The following is a 19662-nucleotide window of genomic DNA, read 5'->3' on the forward strand; positions in this document are numbered from 1 at the left end:
CTTGTTAAATCTGATATCAGTAACCAGGACTTTATGACGCCTTGGCTAGGGCTTGGCCTAGCTTACTTATTAGCTACCAAGTGCCCACTTTCTATGGACATCGAATGTCCACAGAAAGTGAACATTTACCACTGGATTGCTATCTATCAGTGGTCACCCCCCGTTCTCTCCTCTCCTTCTTCTATAATAATAGAACCTTAGAGTTTTAGATGGGCACCTGGACGGCCAGAATAGACTACATTGTCAAGCTCCTTTGCAGCTAGATATGACCACGTGACTAAGTTCTGGCCAATGAGATATAATCGCAGTCGTCAAAGAGCAGCTTGTGGGAAGCTTCCTCAGAAGAACACACATCACCATGTGACCACCCCACACCTTATTTTGCCCTTTGCTTTTTCCTTCTTGCTAAAATTGTACGTCATGTCTTGTATGTGTATACCTTGAAACAGAGAACTCATCCGTGGAGTCGTAAGATGGAAGGAGCCCGGGTATCTGAAGAGTTCATGGAGCAAATCCACTGTATCAGCTGTGGACTGCCTCCCTCTTGCTTTCATGAGTGTTTTAGTCTCTGCTTTTTCCGTTTTCTGCTGCCATCCGCGGAACCCTTCTGATGCAATAGAATGCCAGTTGTAAAGAGACTCACAGACATAGAAAACAAACTTATGGTTACCAAAGGGGAAAGGGGTGTGGAGGGAGGGATAAATGAGGAGGTTGGGATTAACATATACAGACGATTATACATAAAATACAGACTACTATACATAACATAGATAAGCAACAAGGACCTACTGTAGAGCATGGGGAACTATACTCAATATTTTGTAATAATCTATAAGGGAAGAGAGTCTGAAGAATAATATATATATACACATATATATAAAAAGAATCGCTGTGCTGTACACCTGAAACTAACATGATATTGTAAATCAACCATACATCATTAAAAACTTTTTTTTAAAAAGTGGGTGCAGCAAAGTTCTCACGGGTTCCCAGAGGAGAATCTTTCTCGGGAAGAAAGCAGACATTGCCTGTCACAGGACACGAGTCACTGTGCTGGTCTGTATCTTCACCTGCCCTCAGAACACACGCAGGCTGCTAGGGTGCTGCTTTAGTGTCTGCATCAAGGAGGGAGCTACCGCCCCTTCTTGCTCTGGGAACAGAACTCATGGCCCCAGGCGTCTGGTCTCCTTCTTAGCAGCTCTGTCCGCTGTACTGCTAAGCGTTGAGTGGGCCAGGCGCATCTCGTTCGTTGCATATGTCACTGCCTATTTGTGGCAAGTTTTGTTTTGCTTTAACTTTAAAGGATTGCAGATGCAGATATGTTGTGATAGGTGGCAGGGAGCCTTCCACTGCTCTAGTCCAGCCCGTCCTTGAGACAGTGAGGCGATGAGTCCCAACATGTTTTGCAAAATTAATGACATGCCCAGGAATAGGGTACCCAGAAGAGTGGAAAGAAGACCAACCAGGCATTTGGCACCTGGATTCTAGTCCTGGCACCACTGAGAAGCTGATACAAACATGACCTTGAGCCGGCTACTCAGCTGCTCTTGTTCCCAGGTTTTGCAAATGTGAAATGAGGGAGCGGGTTGCATGATTTCTAAGATCCCTTTGCTCCCATCACTCTGTGATAATCCCATCATCATTAGCTGAGGCCCACCCACCATACTGTTTCATGTCTTTCTCTAAAATTATTCAACTAATCTGTTGAGTACAAATATTTACTTTTTTTAAACTGAAGTACAGTTGATTTACAATGTTGTATTAATTTCTGCTGTACAGCAGAGTGACTCAATTATACATCTATATACATTCTTTTTCATATTCTCTTCCATTATGGTTTATCACAGGACATTGAATATAGTTCCCTGTGCTGTACAGTAGGACTGCGTTGTTTATCCATTCTAGATATACCGGTTTGCTTCTGCTAACCCTAACCTCCCAATCCCTCCCTCTCCCACACCCCTCCCTCTTGGCAACCACAAGTCTATTCTCTATGTCCCTGATTCTGTTTCTGTTTCATAGATAGGTTTATTTTGTGCCATAGTTTAGATTGTTGAGTACAGATACAGTAAAAAACATTACCAGTATTTTCGTCAGAAGAAACAAAACAGAAATTTCTCACCTTGGGACATCTACTTTAACATCAGCATCAGTAAGAACAAGAGACAAATAACATCTTGAATCTCGAGCGTCCTTCGGCAAATGACACTGGACCTTGTTTTTGTCTGATTTAGACTTCTGAGCCACTGACAACAATGAGCCAGGGTCCCTGCAGGTGTGACGTGGAGGTGGGCATTGTGGAGACTTGGGAAGCTGGCGGGGCCTGGGTCTGATTCGCTGGCCCACTTGCCAGCTCTGGCCAATACACTTTCCCTCAGTTTGCTGGTTTTCTCATAATACTTTTCCTAACTGCTGCTGCCAACACTGAACCCAAATTTAAACACCCCCTTGGACCACGGATTTGGGGACCAGCCCTACGGGTGGTTGGTCCTCCTTACCTGCCGGTTCTAGGTGAGCACTCTCCATCTTCCACTGGCAGCTGGGTTCCCGGCATTTCCTTAACACAAAGGGCGCTTGGCTTAGACGGGCACGTGTCAGCCCTCACTGGCCATCAGAATTATCCAGGCAGCTTCAAAAGCATACAGACGCCCGCGCCAGCCTGGATCAGGTTTAACGGGTGCAAGGGCGTTGCTCAGGCATCAGTACAGAAATTGACAGAAATTGGTCAGTCTCGCCAAGTGACTTTTTGTGCAGGCAGGCTTGGGACCTATTAGCTTAGACCCTCCAGGGCCACCTCAAGCCACATGGTGACCTTGCAGTAGGACAGCAGTGGGAGGAATATGGCTGAGCCAGGTCTACACCGTGACCACACTGTGAAAGCCCATTATTGACTTGCTGAGACCCTCACCTCAGCTCCAGTGTAAAAATTGGAAACAGTATCAGGCACTGCTGGAAAATGCAATACCAGACGTTGCAACTTCATTTTCATAGATCATAATCAAAATAGTAAGGGCCTAGGACTTCGTTTCGAAAACGTGGTAATAAAAAGATAAACGTGATCCGCAGTCCTTGGTTTTCTAATTACGTCCCTGTTACGAACACAGCCTTCAGTGTTCCTAACACCAGAGATCATAATCTTTTATTTTGGAAGCAGTTTGTGGTTTTGTTCCAAAGCTGTTGCTACCAGAAAAAAACCCCCAAAATTGCAAGAAAAGAAGCCATTCAATAAACAAAACCATCCTTTTTTTTAAAAAGGAAAAACTAGGCCATATGCGAGAGTTTGAGGTGATTATTTTCTCAACTTAAGCAATGAATGAGAACTTTATGTACTTCATCTAGACGAGTCCAACACTCGGGCAGCAGATAGACAGGGGGAGGATGGAGAAATTGTTTAAGCATTTTCCAGATGCTTTTGTATTACATGCAGTGTTATGTATTTAGCCACCCATGAATAAGCTTGCAGGACGCCAAGGCCAAACAACGCCATCGTTTTCCCTTTGAATAACTGCCTGTCTCAGAGAGTGCAAATGTGACTCTAGTAGTTTTTCACGGTTTGCAAAATCCTGAAAAAAAGAGACACGAATACACCTCTGTCTTAAAAAAATAAATCCATGTTTGAATCTGAGGTCATTTGTAGAGATGTAGATGGACCTGGAGACTGTCATACAGAGTGAAGTAAGTCAGGAAGAGAAAAACAAATATCATATATTAACGCATATATGTGGAATCTGAAAAAATTGGTATAGACAATCTTATTTACAAAGCAGAAATAGAGACACAGATGTAGAGAACAAACGTATGGATACCAAAGGGGAAGGGGGGTGGTGGGATGAATTGGGAGATTGGGATTGACATATATACACTATTGATACTATTTATAAAATAGACAACTAATGAGAACCTACTGTATAGCACAGGGAACTCTACTCAATGCTCTGTGGTGAACTAAATGGGAAGGAAATCCAAAAAAGGGGATATAAGTATACGTAGAGCTGATTCACTTTGCTGTACAGCAGAACCTAACACAACATTGTAAAGCAATTATACTCCAATAAATATTAAAAAAAAGAATCTGAGATACTATTTTTAATATATTAAAAATTATAATAATTTATTAATATAATAGAAATTATATAATAGTTATTAATATAATAGAAAGCTACCAATAAACTTTATTAGGAAAAAACCCACAAGGATTTTGATCATATAGAAGGCACATCTAAAGCTGTGTGTCGGGCTTCCCTGGTGGTGCAGTGGTTGAGAATCTGCCTGCTAATGCAGGGGACACGGTTCGAGCCCTGGTCTGGGAAGATCCCACATGCTGCGGAGCAGCTGGGCCCGTGAGCCACAACTACTGAGCCTGCGCGTCTGGAGCCTGTGCTCCGCAACAAGAGAGGCCGCGATAGTGAGAGGCCCGCGCACCGCCATGAAGAGTGGCCCCCGCTTGCCGCAACTAGAGAAAGCCCTAGCACAGAAACAAAGACCCAACATAGCAGTCAATCAATCAATAAAAAAATAAAAAAATAAAAAAAATAAAGCTGTGTGTCCTCTCCTCCTAAAGCTAGCTTGCCTGCCTCGCTTCCCTAATTTTCTCCATGGTATCATCACTCTTGCAGTCGTCTGACTTTGCTTGGTCATCTTAAGATATCTTCCCATCCTTACTTCCTACAGCCAGTCATCTTCCTCTTTGCCGGCCACCGCTGTGACCACCTTGATACGGACCCTCTGCATCTTCTGCCTGGACTTCGGCATGCCCTGTCCCCCAGTCTCCTGGCTTGAGGCTGTCTTCCCAGCAGGTTACTATGAGCTCCATTGCCAGATTAGGCTTTTCTACAACGAGATTTTTTCAATCATTCTTTTAGCAAGCACTTATTCTAATATAATAGAAAGACCATAGGCTTAGATGTCAGAGAGCTGAATTCAGATCCTGGTTCCAAAATTGACTAGCAAATCACTAGACTCCTCTGAGCCTCAATTTCTCCCCTATAGCACAGAGAGAAAAATCAGATTCCGTGAACTAATAAGTAGAAAATGTTTTGTGCAGGGTCTGGAATACACTCTGTAAATGATTATATTTAAAGGATTAAATTCCAGAATCACAGCTACTTCCACGCTTCACTGCTATTCCAGTTGTGTTCACAAACTTTCTGCTGAAACAACTCGGCTTTGTTTATTGCCCAAGATATTTCCTGTCCTTTGCTAATTTTTCAGCTTCTCATTCTGAATCTGGTGTTTGGAATGCTTAGTTCTAGTCCTTTCAAGTCTCCCTCCTCCAGAAATGCTTCAGGGGCCATCTCGACACAGGGCTTTCTCCCTTCCGAGAACTCCCAACCGTTCTTACTGCTGAGACGTTTGTTTCTCTGTGGGTCTCTCCTGTGTCTGTGTGTCTTTTGAGCAGAGACACAGGCTGCTTTTGTTCCAGATGAGCTCCTCTAGGGCGTTTGTACACTAGTAGCCTTGGAAGAGCAAAGGGCAAGTTTGTTTACTGTCCAGTATAACAAATATAATGTCTCTTTTCAAGGCAAAAGTCAGGCAAGCTTACTGCCCTTGTGAAAGACTTGGGTTCCCCACGCTCAGATTTGGGTCCTGTGATGCAGCCACTGTGAATGCAAGGTCGCTGGTCCCCTCTGCATCACCCTGTGGGAATTGGGGCTTAGGGAACTGTGCAAAGCACGATACTCTGGCTGCTCCTGCTGCTGTGAGTAATATAGTCCTTTGTCTCTGGTTCCTTGGGTTGTCTGCCAGCAGCCATGAAACTGCAGCAGGGTAGCTTGTTAGCCTGCAAGTAGGATAAAATTCCAGACCCTTCACATTTCTTGGTGACTATTATTATCATTGTTATTGTTATTATTTGGTTGTAGTAGCTCCTAAATACTTTTTCATAACAATCTACTCTTTCCCTCCTCTTTTGTCATTGGTTTGCGCAAAGACTGGTTTACAGAGAGATTGGTTTGTGCAAAAAAATCTTTTTTCTTGTGGAATGTTCTGAATCGTGGATTGAGCTGATTGCTTCCTGCGATGTCATTTACCTTGTTCCTCTGTACCACGTTTTTCCACCCAAATTATTTTTCATATTGGTTTTTCAGCTTCCAACTACACAGTCTCCAGACCTCTCTTGAAACATTTGACTCTTGCTTATGCTTATTTCCAGTCTCTGTTACTACATTGAAGTTTTTATGGACAGGACGTATTTTGATTTGTCCTTAGGAAAAAACTCTCCCACCTTTCCTAGTGAACATCATGACTAGAATAACAGCAACTGCTGAATGAAAGCTCAAGGTAAAATGATTAAACCCCGAGTCTGATCAGACAATGGCCACCCTTCTCCTCCTCTCCACCAGAGGGCGCATTCCACGTTCAGGAACACCCCAAATCTGAGCTCTTGTCTGCTTTGACTACCTGGGTGTCTGTGCACCATACACGTAGCTGAATGGATTAGTAAGTGTATAAAATGCATTATCAAGTGGAGCCTTGGTCTGGTTACACTTCATCCTACACAGGAGCTCCAACTGAGACCAATGAAACCTCTCTTTTGACTATGGTTTCATCATCACTGCGTTTCAGTCTACTATGCCGTGAGTTTGAAGGCCAAGACCAAATCTTGAAGAATGGGTTCCTATGATTTTTCACATTTTCCACCAACCTGAAAGTGTGTGTCAAGCACACAATCCCCAGTGTCAGTGTACACAAACCCACTGCTGACACACAGCGCAGTGGCCTGGCTAGAAATTCTGGACCTTCTGCTACTTTGATAGTTACAAACTAAATAGATTCCCAGTGCCCTGCGGTGTAAGGATGACTTGAATGGTGTTGAATCTTACGGAAATGAAAGAGGAAGTGGCAGAGGGTTGCTTTCTGAACTCTTCAGTGAATTTATTTTCTTCTATCTTTTTCACTTTGCTTAAGGAGTTCAGAGCTAACTGAATAATCCACTCCCAGCAGCACTTGACTTTCATTAAATCTAAAGGGTTCATCCTAAGCAGATATTGTATTCGGATGCACTGTGTTTGCAGCTTCCTAGCTTCCCATGCAACCGCAACTTTTTGAGGTCACGCGAGGCTGAGTCACCTTGTGTAGTAGGATGAACACGGTGTGTTACCGTTTTCTGCTCCAGAGTTGCTCACACTCTGATTGGGGAGGGTGTGTCAGTGCAATTGAGAGGTCTGGGTGAAGTGACACCAAGCCTGTGGGCTTCCCTGAAATAGACCTTTGTGAGGAAGCAGAAGCTTTCAGGAAGGCAGGAGGGCACGGCTTCCCTCTCCCCTCCTGCAGGGATTCCTTTGGTCTCCGATTCCTCAGCTTTGCTAGTGCAGAGCGGGTAGTGGTCTGCTGCTTCTCACTTTTCACGGTAAACCATTTTGGAGGCAGAATCTCTTGGGAGATTTGAGTGGGCCCAACGTGAAGTTGCTTCAGGTGCCCCAGGTGTTGTGAGATAGAGTTCTGAGGGGGAGGCCTCTGTGTAGTTATCTTTATATCCACTGCTCTGAGCTTGGCTCTGTACAGACACATGGAAGGTTCTGGGAAGTGTGATTTAACTTGCCTAGAGAATGGGGACCTGAAGAACAGGATACCAGATACCTTGTCCCTCACTCCTGCTGTCACTGCCTCTCTGCCTCCTCCTTCACACCCTTATCTCAAAGGGATTGTGAGGGCTTTCTTCACCAAGACCCTTAAAGCTCACTCTGGGGGCGGCCCGCGCACAGCCCTAAGAGCTGGACCATCGTGCTCGCTGAGCCCAGGTTTCTCTTTCCCACAAAGGGAATCAGCAAGAACTTTCGATGGAAACAATACTATCCTGTCGCCAGGAACGCTGGCTGTCCTAACGCCAAGCAAATCAACGAAGAGGCCGCTTTTGCCCTTTGAGAAGTTAAGGGCGGTGCTGTAAGCTGCACTTCTTCCTGAAATTAGCACCTCTTCCTTTGTCTACCCCTAACCAGAACCTCGCAGCAGCCTTGGGGCAAGCATATCTATGGGCGGCTAATTGATGGGCACACAGAAAGCTTATGTCACCTCCACACTCGTTCCTCCATCCTGTCGCTTCTCAGTCAATCCTGGGAGTCAGATACATGGATGACACATTTTCCAAAAACTCAACCTCAACCCGTCAACTTCAGCCTCTAAGTTTCTGTGACTTTGACCTCCGACGCCAGGGACCGCGCTGACCGCTAGATCGCGCTGTCGGACAAGAAATCCTGAAGCTCCGGACCCGCCGGGAACCCAGGAGTCGGAGGGAGAAGAGGTGGGAGCAGTGGACCGGGAGAGGGAGGTGAGGGAGATCCCGGGATGTAGCCTGAGGAGTAAAAGCCACAGAAAAAAACCCCCAAACTGAATAAATCCAACCAGCTCTGCCTCAGTCGATAAATATCATCAATTTGTTGCAAATACTAACGGGTTCCAAGGGGTATGAAGAGTTGGACGCACTACGGAAGGGCACAGATTGGAAGACGGTTTACACTTTAAAAGAAAAATCTTTTTCTACGTATTTTTTATACAGCAGGTTCTTATTAGTTATCTATTTTATACATATTAGTGCCTTTTTACTCGTTTGTCCGCGTACCAAACTGGGAGCCCAGCGGAAGGGCCCCCTGAGGTCAAACAGTGCAGACCGCACGCCGGGAGGAACCCTGCCCACGTCGGCGCACCTTTGGATACATTTGAATTGCACTCGTGTCCCCTGGTATGTGGATGTGCGAGTGTTTGTGGACGTGCATGTGTTTGTGGACGTGCGTCCGTGTACTTCCCGACGGCGGTGTCCCCTCCCTTCTCCCCTCGTCATACTCTGCAAGTTTTCCGTATGATCTTTTTTCCGAGTGAGGGAGTGCTTTGGGGGTCGGTGGTTTAACGTTACCTACACTTCTTCGCAGCAACTATTTTCGAATGCATTAAATCTAAGCATGCGGACGGGAATGCTTTGAGCAGAAGAGGCTGGGTCCCCGCCCACGCGGGTCCCCGGCCGCCGCGCGGGGCTGGAGAGCGGCGCAGTGCGCGGCCTCTGGGGGCGGACGCCTCTCCCACCCAGTCTGCGGCCTCCAGCCTCGGGGAGGGGAAGCCCGCCTCTGCCCTCTGCTCCCGGGAGGGTGGCCGACTGCTGGACTCCCGCCCGGGCTGACAGATGCAGTTGCGGCTCTGAATCAAATCAGCAGGGGAGAACTCTTTTTTTAACCAAGAATATCAACACCCAGAGTTAAGTTGCTTCCTAGTCAACACCGCCATCACAATTTTTTTTTTTCTTTTAAGTACATAAAGAAAAAGCGCGCGCGCGCGCGCACACACACACACACACACACGCCCACCTGGGCGAAATGCAAACTCCAGCCAGCTTGGGCTGACGTGCAAGCAGTTTTCCTTTTCTAGACGGGAGTGTGGATTTCCCTGGGGAGTCCCTGTTTCCCAGGAGAGTCCGTGGCGGTTCCAGGCCGCGGCGCAGCCCTGCTGGGTGCCCGGACGGCGGCCGCCGGGACTTGTTTGCTCCACGCTCTGTCCCCGAGGCTGCCACCCGCCTACGTGCGTCCGTGAGAGGGGAGTGGAGTGAGAGTTCAGGTGAAGGGCTGCTACCCCGGTGATCACCGCGCGCTGGGGTGTGCCCGTCGTGTTATTCACGCCCGGGGCGCCGGGGGGTGAGTTTGAAGGGGAAGAGGCCTATGCATCGTGCGTGTGTGGGCTCTTTGTGTGAGCTCCCAGCTAGACTTCGAGTGGGCCGTGTGTACTCGGGGAATGTGCAGAGGTGGCGATTCCCATGTTCCTCCATTCTCTCCCTGCAGTCTTCTCCCAGGCTTCCTCCGGCTTTCGCTGGAGCAGCCTGTGCGTGGGGCGGAGTGCAGGGGACCGTCGGCCCTGCAAGTTCTTGTCATCATTCTAAAGGCAAGTTCGTAGGCTATCGCGCCTGGTGAAGGGAAGGCCAGGTTAGCAGATGTCAGATCAAATAGGGAAAAGAAGTTTACACTGGCCACACGACCTCCTCCTCTGTTGCGGGCGGTGAATTCCAGGGACGCCGCTCCTGCGTTCCCCTCCGGCCCCCTCCTCCATCCCCAGTAGCTTAAACTTGTGGGAGTAACCCCTGGGCTCCAAGAGGCCAAAAGGTGCAGGATTTGTGCTGAGCGCACAGACGTGTGTAATCCGAACCTTTCCCAAAGCGCTTTATTGATGCCACAGTGTAAGGTCCCCGCGCTTCCCCCCGTGCGTCAAGTACGATTTGGCAACCCTTAGTGTCAGGCTCTGCTCTCAGGGCCAAGAGGTGGGGCAGAGCGAGGAGGGGCGGCAAGACCTCGAGAAGGTGCTGGCAGAACGTCAGCCCCGCGTTTGGCCTCCAGCCCCCAGCAGTGCGGGGCGGGGGGAAACTGACACCCCTTAGTCGCCTTGACCCCGGGGCGTTTTAAGGGCAGAGCTTTCCTTCCGAAGCCTCGACTCGCGACCAAGCTTTGCTCTGGCCCAAGTGAGAAATTTCTACGGTGGATGTAACTCCTGAGCGGCTTCCAATTCTGAGGATCCCTAGGTTTCCTAGCGTTCCTTGCCCTCTCTCTTGGCTCCAGTTAAGCTTCCCAGTTCCGTCCCGAAGCCCCAGGGAAGAAAGACAGGACTGGGAAAGCCATCCCCTCTCTGAGCCCCGCGCAGGCGACCATCCGGGTTTCCAATCGCCGGAGACTGAAAAAGACAGAAGGCGTGCCGCGTGCGCAGACAGTTAGTTAATGGAAACCCTGTAAATCGGTTTTAAGTGCACCCAGGACGGAAGGGGAGGAAGGTGTAGGTGGTGATGATGGGGGATGGGGCTATGATGGGGTGGGGTCAGTCACATCCTTGCAGTTCTGAAAACGAGAGTCGCTGACTTCCCTCCCATCGTTCTTAATTTAGAAAAATAAATTTATTAAAGAAAATCGCACGGATAGGGAAACCCGAGCTCCCCAGCCCGCCCCAAGCGGAGGAGTGAGCGGATTCCCTTGGCAGTGAACCCGGCTGCGGCTGTCCCCCTCCCCGCTTCCTCCTCCCCCTGCCCTGCCCCCCTCCCTCCTCCCCGGCGGGGCACTGCTACTACGGCGATCGCCACCTCACGCAGAAGGAATGCTCGAAGTATGCACACGTTCCCAAAAGTAGACCTCCTTCACCGCCGGAGGAGCATACATCACCCCGTGGCAGCCGTCCACCTTCTCAGGCGTTTCGTAACCGAGTAAACTGAGAGCTGGGAACAGCCCTCTATTAAGTAGCCCGCGGCGCGGAGCCTCTTCGCACTCGACGAAGGCGAGCCGCCCCAGACGCGTCCGCGCGCCGGCAGCTGCGGTCCCGGGCCGTCTCCGCCTGTCCCGCGGCGCCCGCCTCTCCGCCCGGGATCCTCCTTCTCCTCCTCCTCCGGCCCGGTGGCCCTGCCGCTGCCCGCCTCCGGGCAGCCGCCAGGTGCGCCCGGAGCGCAGCGCCGATTGCCCGGGCGTGCGCGGGCCACACCGAGGGGCCGGCCTCTACGACGCCGGGAAGCCGCTATCGCCGCCGCTACCTCGGTCACCACCGCCTCAGGTCGGTCCGGCCCCGGCACCTCGCCCCTTCCAAAGATAACTAGGGAAACTTGCTTCTAGCCTCTTCCTTGCTCGGTTCTAAGCCATTAGGGAGCCCGAGCGGGGACCGTTTGGTCTTGTGCCTGACGTCTGCCGGGTATTCTGAGCTTTTTGTGATTCGTTTGAGTCATTGAGGGGGAGAGAATTGTGGGTTTTCTGAAGAGCTGATGCAGGGAGGCTGTGCGCGTGTAAAGCACCCCGTTCGATGTTCCAGAGTGTGGAGGGATTTCGTCTGTGGAGGCTTCGTTGAAAATTGACGCAGGGCGCGTCGGCTCCTGGGGTCCCTCAGGGCCTCGCGGCTGCCGCGGGGCCGCACGCGCGCGGGGAAGGTGTTTCAGCGATGCACGGTGCGGAGTTCTTTGCAGGGCCGGCGGAGGGCTCTGCCCCTCGTCGAGGCTGCGTCGGTGCGTGTGGCATCCGGAGACAGACTCCCGGGCGAGTGATCTGCCTCCTTCCTCTGCTATTCAAAGCATCCCACATGGTGGGTCAGTTCAGCTCTGGGGGACTCAGCCTAGGTCGACTTTATCCAGCTTCTGGAGACGGCTCCCTCCCCCCTCAGTGCATAGGTGGACGCCCTACTCAGGGTCGTGGAACCTCTGGGGGGGAGTTTCCATCCCATATCCAAAGAGGGTAGGGATCAGAGAGTTATTTACGGAGCGGGGGCTGTAGCCAGGGAGCAGAAGAGGTACACCAAATCAGGCACCCGCAGGGACCCGCCGCTGGTCCTTTCGGGGCTTTCCGGGACCCCTTTCCCCCCCAACTCACCCCGGATTATGTGGTGGAACGCTGAAGTGTGCTGGAACGCCGGGGAGGGACGGGGCAAGAAAGGAAGTGAGCGCTAAGCTCGGTCCTTGGGTAACGAATGTCAAGGTCGCTGTGGGTGACGCGCAGGAGATCTGGAGGCACCCCGCGGGGTAGGGGTGAGGGTGTAATTTCCTTTTTTAACTTGACAAGGGAGTTAAAGGAATTGGCCTTTTCCAGCGGGGAGGGGGGAGGGGACGAGTTGGCAGGAGGAGATGAATCCCGTAAGGCTTCTACCCCTTTCCCCACCCCCGCAATTGACTCATATTCATTCATGAGGGTGAAGTGAGGGAATCCTCGCTGCCACGTAGGGGCGGCCGCTTTCAGATTTTATGTCTGAGCGTGCTCAATGAAGTGCTGCTAAACATTCATATAAATATTTTGGCTAAAAGGAGAGAAAACTTTTTTTTTTTTTTTTTTTTAACATATGGGTGGAATGCCTGGCTGCCTGGCTGAACTGATTGTATGTTCAGATAACCCCGAGACATGATTCCTTGTGCCGCTGAGTCAGGTAGCCGATAGGTGGCGCTCTAGACCCAGGCGATAGCCCTTCCACTACTCAGGTTTTTGTAGCTAGTGCAGAGGTTAAAAAAAAAAAAAGCGGCACACGGTTTTTTGGTGGGTCGACTGTCAGCCTTTAACTTTTCTCGAGCATGACTGCCAACTGAGTTGGAAATTATTAAAGTTAAGTCCAGATGACGGGACAATGGGCCAGTCCCACCTCTTGCTTTTCACTGATGTAGAAAAGGGTTAGAAATGTCAAACAGTTGTTAATTGGGAAGAAAGAAACTGCTAGAGTTCTTGGATCCCCAGAGCAGCGACAAAAGTTTAATCTTGGCTTCGTAAAAAGGTGCTCCGGGCAATTTGGCACGCCTGTTCATCAGACATTTAAAATGCAATTTACACTCAGGCCCAGGAAAGCTGCCCTGCCCTGATACATTGTGCCAATAATTTGGAAAGACATGGTTGGAGGTTGTCAGTTTCTTTTCTTAAAGAGGGCTCGAGCTTTGGCTCATTTTTGGATTCCCAAGCATGACTTCGTTTTTCACGAGGTCTGGTGTGTTGCCTTACAATCATTTATGTACCTCAGAATCGATTCTCTTTTTATGTTTTGCTTCTGGCAGCCTCCCACTTTTAAGTTCGTTGCTAGTAGCTTTTGTCTCTGAATTGGACCTTAGAATATTTTGGAAGATTTCCTTCTACTGACATGGGTTAGGCACCAACTGTGTGCCGGGAACCACAAAAGACGAATAAGACTATTTGTCTTTAAAGAATTAATAACCTAGTTACAGAATCGGGAAAAATCAGTGTAGAATGTATTCTCCTCCTGAGCATATAAACCTGTAATCTTCTGGAACAAATGAACAGTTAAATGAGAAGATTAATTATTACTGAGAATTTTATTAAAAAATGTCTTGGGAAAACAGGAAAGAGTGCTTTGCTTTCTTCTATTGCCTTTCCCTTTTTATTATGTATTTTAGAGTTGTTTTTTTTTTCCTCATCCTGAGTAAAAGATTTATCAGCTGTGAAGACAACATAGCTAGCAGGGGGGTCAAGTTTCTCTTGGTCTGTACATATTTCTGTATAATCCATGTCAGACCTTCAAGAGCTGCATATTTGTAGGCAGAACAAAATGAAGCAAAAAGAGAGTAAAAGAGGTTTATTACACTTTTCCAAATTACCCTGAGACCACTAAAGTACCGTTACCTAAAGAGTTCAGCAGCTAGGATAAAACGGCTGGCCAAATAAAAACCCCAGCTGGAAGAGGCATTTGGTTGAGTCAGGGAAAAGATGACCTCTGAATTAGCCATCAACCAGGGGGATGGAGTTATGTGGGGCGTGGTAAGGCCTTCACCCCGGATGTTAAGCGGGACCAGCCTCCAGGAAAACAGGGACCTTCTTTAAACTTGAACTCCCTCTTAGCGCCGTGATTAAACTGCTGCAGATGAACTTGACTTACACTGCTTCACAATAGGCCCATTATATGCTGGTCTGGGCCCTATGGTCATTACGGCAGATCTGGTCGGGTCCTGGCCCGGGTCCAGGCTCCAGTTCTAACCTGGCCCCCGGCCTGCCCGGACCCGGTTCTGATGCCGTCACTGCTTCCTCCCGCAGATCCCTTCATGCGGCTGTGAGCCCCGAGGCCGAGCATGCGGACCAGGCTTCCCCCAGCGCTCGCCGCCCTGGGCGCGGCCCTGCTCCTGTCTTCCATTGAGGCAGAAGGTAAAAGGCTCTTCCCTCCTTCTCCCCCGTGACCATGCAGAAGTCTAGAAAGGAAGGAAGCAGATCTTTCTTGTCTCTGTTGCTTGCTCTGTTTCTCCCTGCGCTTCGTGTTTTCTCCCGGGGTTTCTCTCCTTCGGAGAAACGCCCCCTTCTCTGAGGTCTGTCCACCTCCCAGCTCTCAGGTCCCGCTCTTTCGTATTCTGCTTCAGCCGTTCCGTACAGTGCTGTGTGCCCTCCTCGCTCTGGTCTCTGCGGTGTGCTGTCCGCACTGCCACCGACACGGCCGCCTTCCGGGAGGACCAGCCGTCCGGGAGGGGGCGACGGCTGCACCCAGCGCTGCGGAACGAACACCTCCGGGGGGTCCCCGGGAGCCCCGGAGCGCGGGCGCGCTCGCCCGTGCGCGTGGCTGGTTAGCGCCTGGCTCGGCACGGCGACCTCGGTGACAGCACGCAATAAAGGACTCCAACAGCGCCGGCTCCGCGCCTGTGTGTGTTTTGTGGGGAGTCCAGTCGGCCAGGCGGGCGGTGCAGGCAAATGAGGTTGCAGCCCAGCCGCCCCGGGGCTGGCGGGCCAGCAGGGATCCGGGACGCGGCGTGTGTTCTCGCGGCCCGAGGTCGCCGCTGTCTCTGTCTGGTTCGCTGGGCCACGAGACCCGTGGCCCAAGCCCAGGCCCAGCCCCACGCGAACAGGTTGGGTCCGGGCCAAGGTTCTCAAGCTAGGAAGCTAGCGGGCGCCCGGCAAGCCGGGCACCACCTACCCCTCCCTCCTTCCCTCAGCTCCAGACCTGAGTGCGGAGTCGGTCAGAGGCTCGGAGATGGGTCTCGGGGCCTCAGGGTCTGCAAAACGGCTCAGTACGCTCCAGCCCTTGGAAAACGAAAGACTTCTGCTAGAGTTTTAACCTTGTTTTAGGCTTGCTGCGGTGTGCACTTGATGCCTTCCTTTCTCAGCATTCGCGGAACAAGCCCTTTCTGTATATTGACCCAAGAGGGGCTTCTGTGTCCTCTCAGTTATCGTTGGAGACCTGATAAACTAGATTTATTGTTCTTCAAGGTAAATGGGGTAATACCATAAAAGACATCTTAAAAATGTATACTTTTATCCAATGCAGAAATGCCCCCGATGAAATTAAGGGAGAAGAGCAATACTTCTGTGTGGGTCAGTGTGGAAGGGGGGTAAGGTGGGGGGGGTTTGTGTTTCTTAGAGGCTGTGGGGAAGTAGAGCTGTTTCATGACCACACTGAGATTTCCAAAAACTTTTCTATTGTGTTTGATTCTCTAGTTCGAGACTGCAGATACAAAAAACTAAGACTGGGCAAAGCAGAGAGTCTTCAAAATGTACGGCTTGTTCAAAAAAGTGAGGGAAACTTGCTGGCTCTTCTTATCTGATTAATACTTTATGAATGTAGAGGCTTTTCAAAGTGGCCTCTGTGAAGTAATATTCAGATGAGATTGCCTTTAATGTTCCTTTCTATGTCGTTGTTAGGAAGGAATTTCACTTGAGGAACTTCTGGAAGCCCTACGAAAGATATTTTTAGATAATTCACTAAAGTGGCATATTTATTGCTCATTAAGAAAATAGTTATTTGAAAAGCAGAAAAGGTTGAGAATTCTTAGGACCAGAATTGGGTTGGAAATGATGTAAATGGAAAAAAATCAGTTCTGAATTGGATAATGGCTGGTTAGCAAAGTGCAGTTGAAAAGAACATTTTACTCTCTACATTACTGATTGTTTCCGTATTTCTCATAATTTATCTTTTAGATTTGTATTTATTTCCACATCATACAGCTCTTTCTTTTGCTTTCTTAAGCTGTTTCTCTTCTTGTCTCTCACCCCCTTAGGCCAGCGTTTAATAATGATCTTTTTGTAAGATGTATTATTTGGAGGGGGACTTATTCTAGTTTGGCCCTGTCAAATAGAAATAGATTGTGAGCCACAAATGCAAGCTACATTTGTAACTTAAAATCTTCTGGTTGTGACATTAAAAAAGGAAAAAGAAGCAGGAGAAATTAACCTTTATAACATATTTCACTTAACCTAATGTATCCATAATATTACCATTTTAACATGTAATCAATATAAAAATTATTAGTAAGCTACTTTGCATTCTTTGTAACTAAGTCTGAAATGGGGTATGTAGGTTATGCTTGCAGCGCATTTCATCTGGACTGGCCACATTTCAAGCACTTGACAGCCACGTGGGGCTCGTGGCTCCAGTACTGGACCGCAAAGCTCGGGTGTTAATTACTAAGTGGCCCCAGGAGCCTGGGAAGGGCTAACAAAGTTTGTGGCCAAGGCCCTTCTGGGGACGATGGGCTGCAAACAGAATTTCTGTGAAGTATTTCTGATGGCACATTTCAAAAATTCAACTCGCAGCCCTGCTTCTTGATATGTTATTTTGATCTTAGTTCAAAAGTAGCCATCGCGGAGGGTGGGAGGGAGACGCAGGAGGGAGGCGATATGGGGATGTATGTATATGTATAGCTGATTCACTTTCTTATAAAGCAGAAACTAACACACCATTGTAAAGCAATTATACTCCGATAAAGATGTTAAAAAAAAAAAGAGTACATTAAAAAAAAAAAGTGCCATTGCTACTTTTCTTTCCCTTTTGCAACTCATACTTGTACTCTTGTATTCATACTATTTTCCAGTCAGTTTCTACTTACTTTTTTTTATATGTTGAAAGCTCAATACCTTTAATTAAAAGGTTTTGGTGTTCACTTTTTACATTGCTCCTTTTTTATAAGGGTACCACCTTTGTCATGTTGTTTTCTTCTACCTACTTATACAAGGAACTTTATTTTTCATAATACAGTATTTGTTCCATAGAAATAAGAGTGAAAATGATTTTTTTTTGCTTTTAATATTTGTAATTTTTAGCTACAGCATAGACTTTATTAACCTTATAACCTGGCCAGTGCTCTGTAAGATCTAGAACGTGTGACTTATTTTTGGTTCCTGTATCATATAATTTGTAAATTGCCATTTAGAAAGTTTAACACTTTGCATTTAAAGGTTAATGGCCAGTGTTCCCTGAGAATTAGACACCTTTCTAGTTAATCTAGAATTTGAGATGACCATATGTTTTGTAAAAAACAGAGTTGTAATTTTAGTAAGTCTGATTTGTAGTTCATAATATATAATGAATGACTGGATATTTTTAATTCATCAGTGAGTTGAAGTCATAAGCTTTAATTATCTTACGTCTAGGTTAAGAGGCTAATTAATGTACATTTCTATAATCCTGTGTCTAACTTATGTTCTAACAGAAATTTCAAACTCGACGGGGAACTTATAGATCATCCATTCTAATTCTCTCATTTTCCAAATGAGAAAATGAGGACCAGAGAAGCTGGATAACTCAGTCAACTAACCTGATTGCCTAGGGACAAGGCATAGACAAGACCCAGGTCTTCTAGTCCTGGTTTCGTGCTAGTTTGCCCACACTGTGCTGCTTTCTTGCTTGAAAACGGGTCAACCCAGTCAGTTTCATGAAAGGATGCCTTTTGTAATCTGTACAGAATAATTTATTACTTGTCTAAAATACGAACTTTTCAACTGCTTATTTTTGGTATCTTATAAACACAGACGAAATGAGTATCTGTATCATGGCAGAGATCATTAAATTTATACTAGCTTTGGACGGAAAATATAAATTAATGCATACCGAATATAGTAAAACCACACTTTGTGCACTTCTCAAGGTTTCTGCCATTAAGGTAGTACCCTTCTCAGTGTTGCTATCACAGAGATTAGACTAAAGGTCTTACTAGTTCATCAAGATGATATTTTCGTAGTGTGTTCTCACTTTTCCTTTACCTTTAATACATTTTATACACTTGCCAAATCTTACTAGACTCATCTCCTCCCACCTGTCTGTCCATCCATCCATCCATCCATCCATCCATCCATCCATCCATCCATCTCTGGGTAAACTTTTATGTCTTCCTCTTGGGTGCCATAATTAAAAACAATGTTTTGTAAAAAAAAATTATATATCAAGATAGATACTTTGGTTTCAAAATTGCTTGAACAAGTTGTAAAGTTAATATACCAAATTCTATCTGTATCTGAATTAGCGATGTCTGAATAGCACATATTTATTGTTGACCAGGCATCAAATAAAGGTTTTTTGTAGAGTAGAGAAATACTTATGTATATTTTAATAGGCAAATACATATCAATATTGGTTTCTAAAGTTAATCTTTCACTCAGATATTTCTTAGTTTTTACATGTAAGCCAGTATGGTAGGAAAGTGTATGCTCTGGAGTCAGACTATGGGATCAAAGTTTTGCTGCTTATTAGCTGGGTTAAACCTTCCGAATTTCACTGACTCATCCGTGAATCAGGGATAATTAGGCTCACTCTTCTGGGTGATCATGAGAAAAGAAGGAGACGATATATAAAGTGACTAGCTCTCTGCCTGTCACAGAAGAGACACTCAGCAAATGCTAGCTATAATTATTCCTAAAAAGTCCTAAGTCCTGCCAATTTATGTAAGGAAGATATTAGCAGAATGCAGCTTTCCTAGCATAGCTTTTTGATAACAAAAAGCATTATTCATAAATATGAACTTAAACTGCTAGTGTTATGAATACTTAAAATTTTAGTTTCTTCACTCTCAGTATTCAGTTTTGTGAATATATATCTGATTGCTATCTTATTTATTTATAATTTTACTTCTATTTGTCTTCGTTCAGATTCTTACTCTACACAACTATGACTCTTTACAATCATAATCCCTATGTAGATTGTTCATTTTAGAAATATTCTGGCATCTGCGTAGACGCCGCTTGTAACAATGCAAGGGCAGTTGTGAATTATTTTTATATAAAATAAAAGATTTTCAAAGTTAATGAAAATACATTTCGCATTGATTCAAGTTGACAGGGGTCCACACTCACACCTGCTTCATTATCTTTTTTCATGAAACAAACAAGCAAAATATATAAACAGAATGGCAAGCCTAAAAGGTTTCACAAGTGATAAAAGTGGCAAGAAGAAAAGTGGAAAGGGCTCTCTGTTGTACACATTGCTGGTCGACCATTCTTCCCTACTTTTGATCCCCAAGTACCACATCTGAGTTTCTATAAACAC

The 19662-nt window shown here is 47.0% G+C and overlaps 1 protein-coding gene across 4 annotated transcripts in view; it reads left to right on the forward strand.

Annotated features, from left to right (window-relative positions):
* Positions 1-11222: 11222 nt before the first annotated feature.
* The window catches only part of COL12A1 (collagen type XII alpha 1 chain), a 116735-nt gene continuing 108295 nt past the window's right edge, over positions 11223-19662 (forward strand). For 3 of the 4 annotated variants that reach the window (XM_082475718.1, XM_082475719.1, XM_082475720.1), the window contains exons 1-2: positions 11223-11502; positions 14457-14564. In XM_082475718.1, the coding sequence (XP_082331844.1) occupies positions 14492-14564 (73 nt within the window). In that variant the 5' untranslated portion in view covers positions 11223-11502; positions 14457-14491. The remainder of the gene's footprint in view (positions 11503-14456; positions 14565-19662) is intronic. The other variant, XM_082475721.1, reaches the window with a different exon arrangement.

This window comes from Balaenoptera physalus (genome assembly GCF_965194825.1).
Source record: "Balaenoptera physalus genome assembly, chromosome: 9".
Lineage (NCBI taxonomy): Eukaryota > Metazoa > Chordata > Mammalia > Artiodactyla > Balaenopteridae > Balaenoptera > Balaenoptera physalus.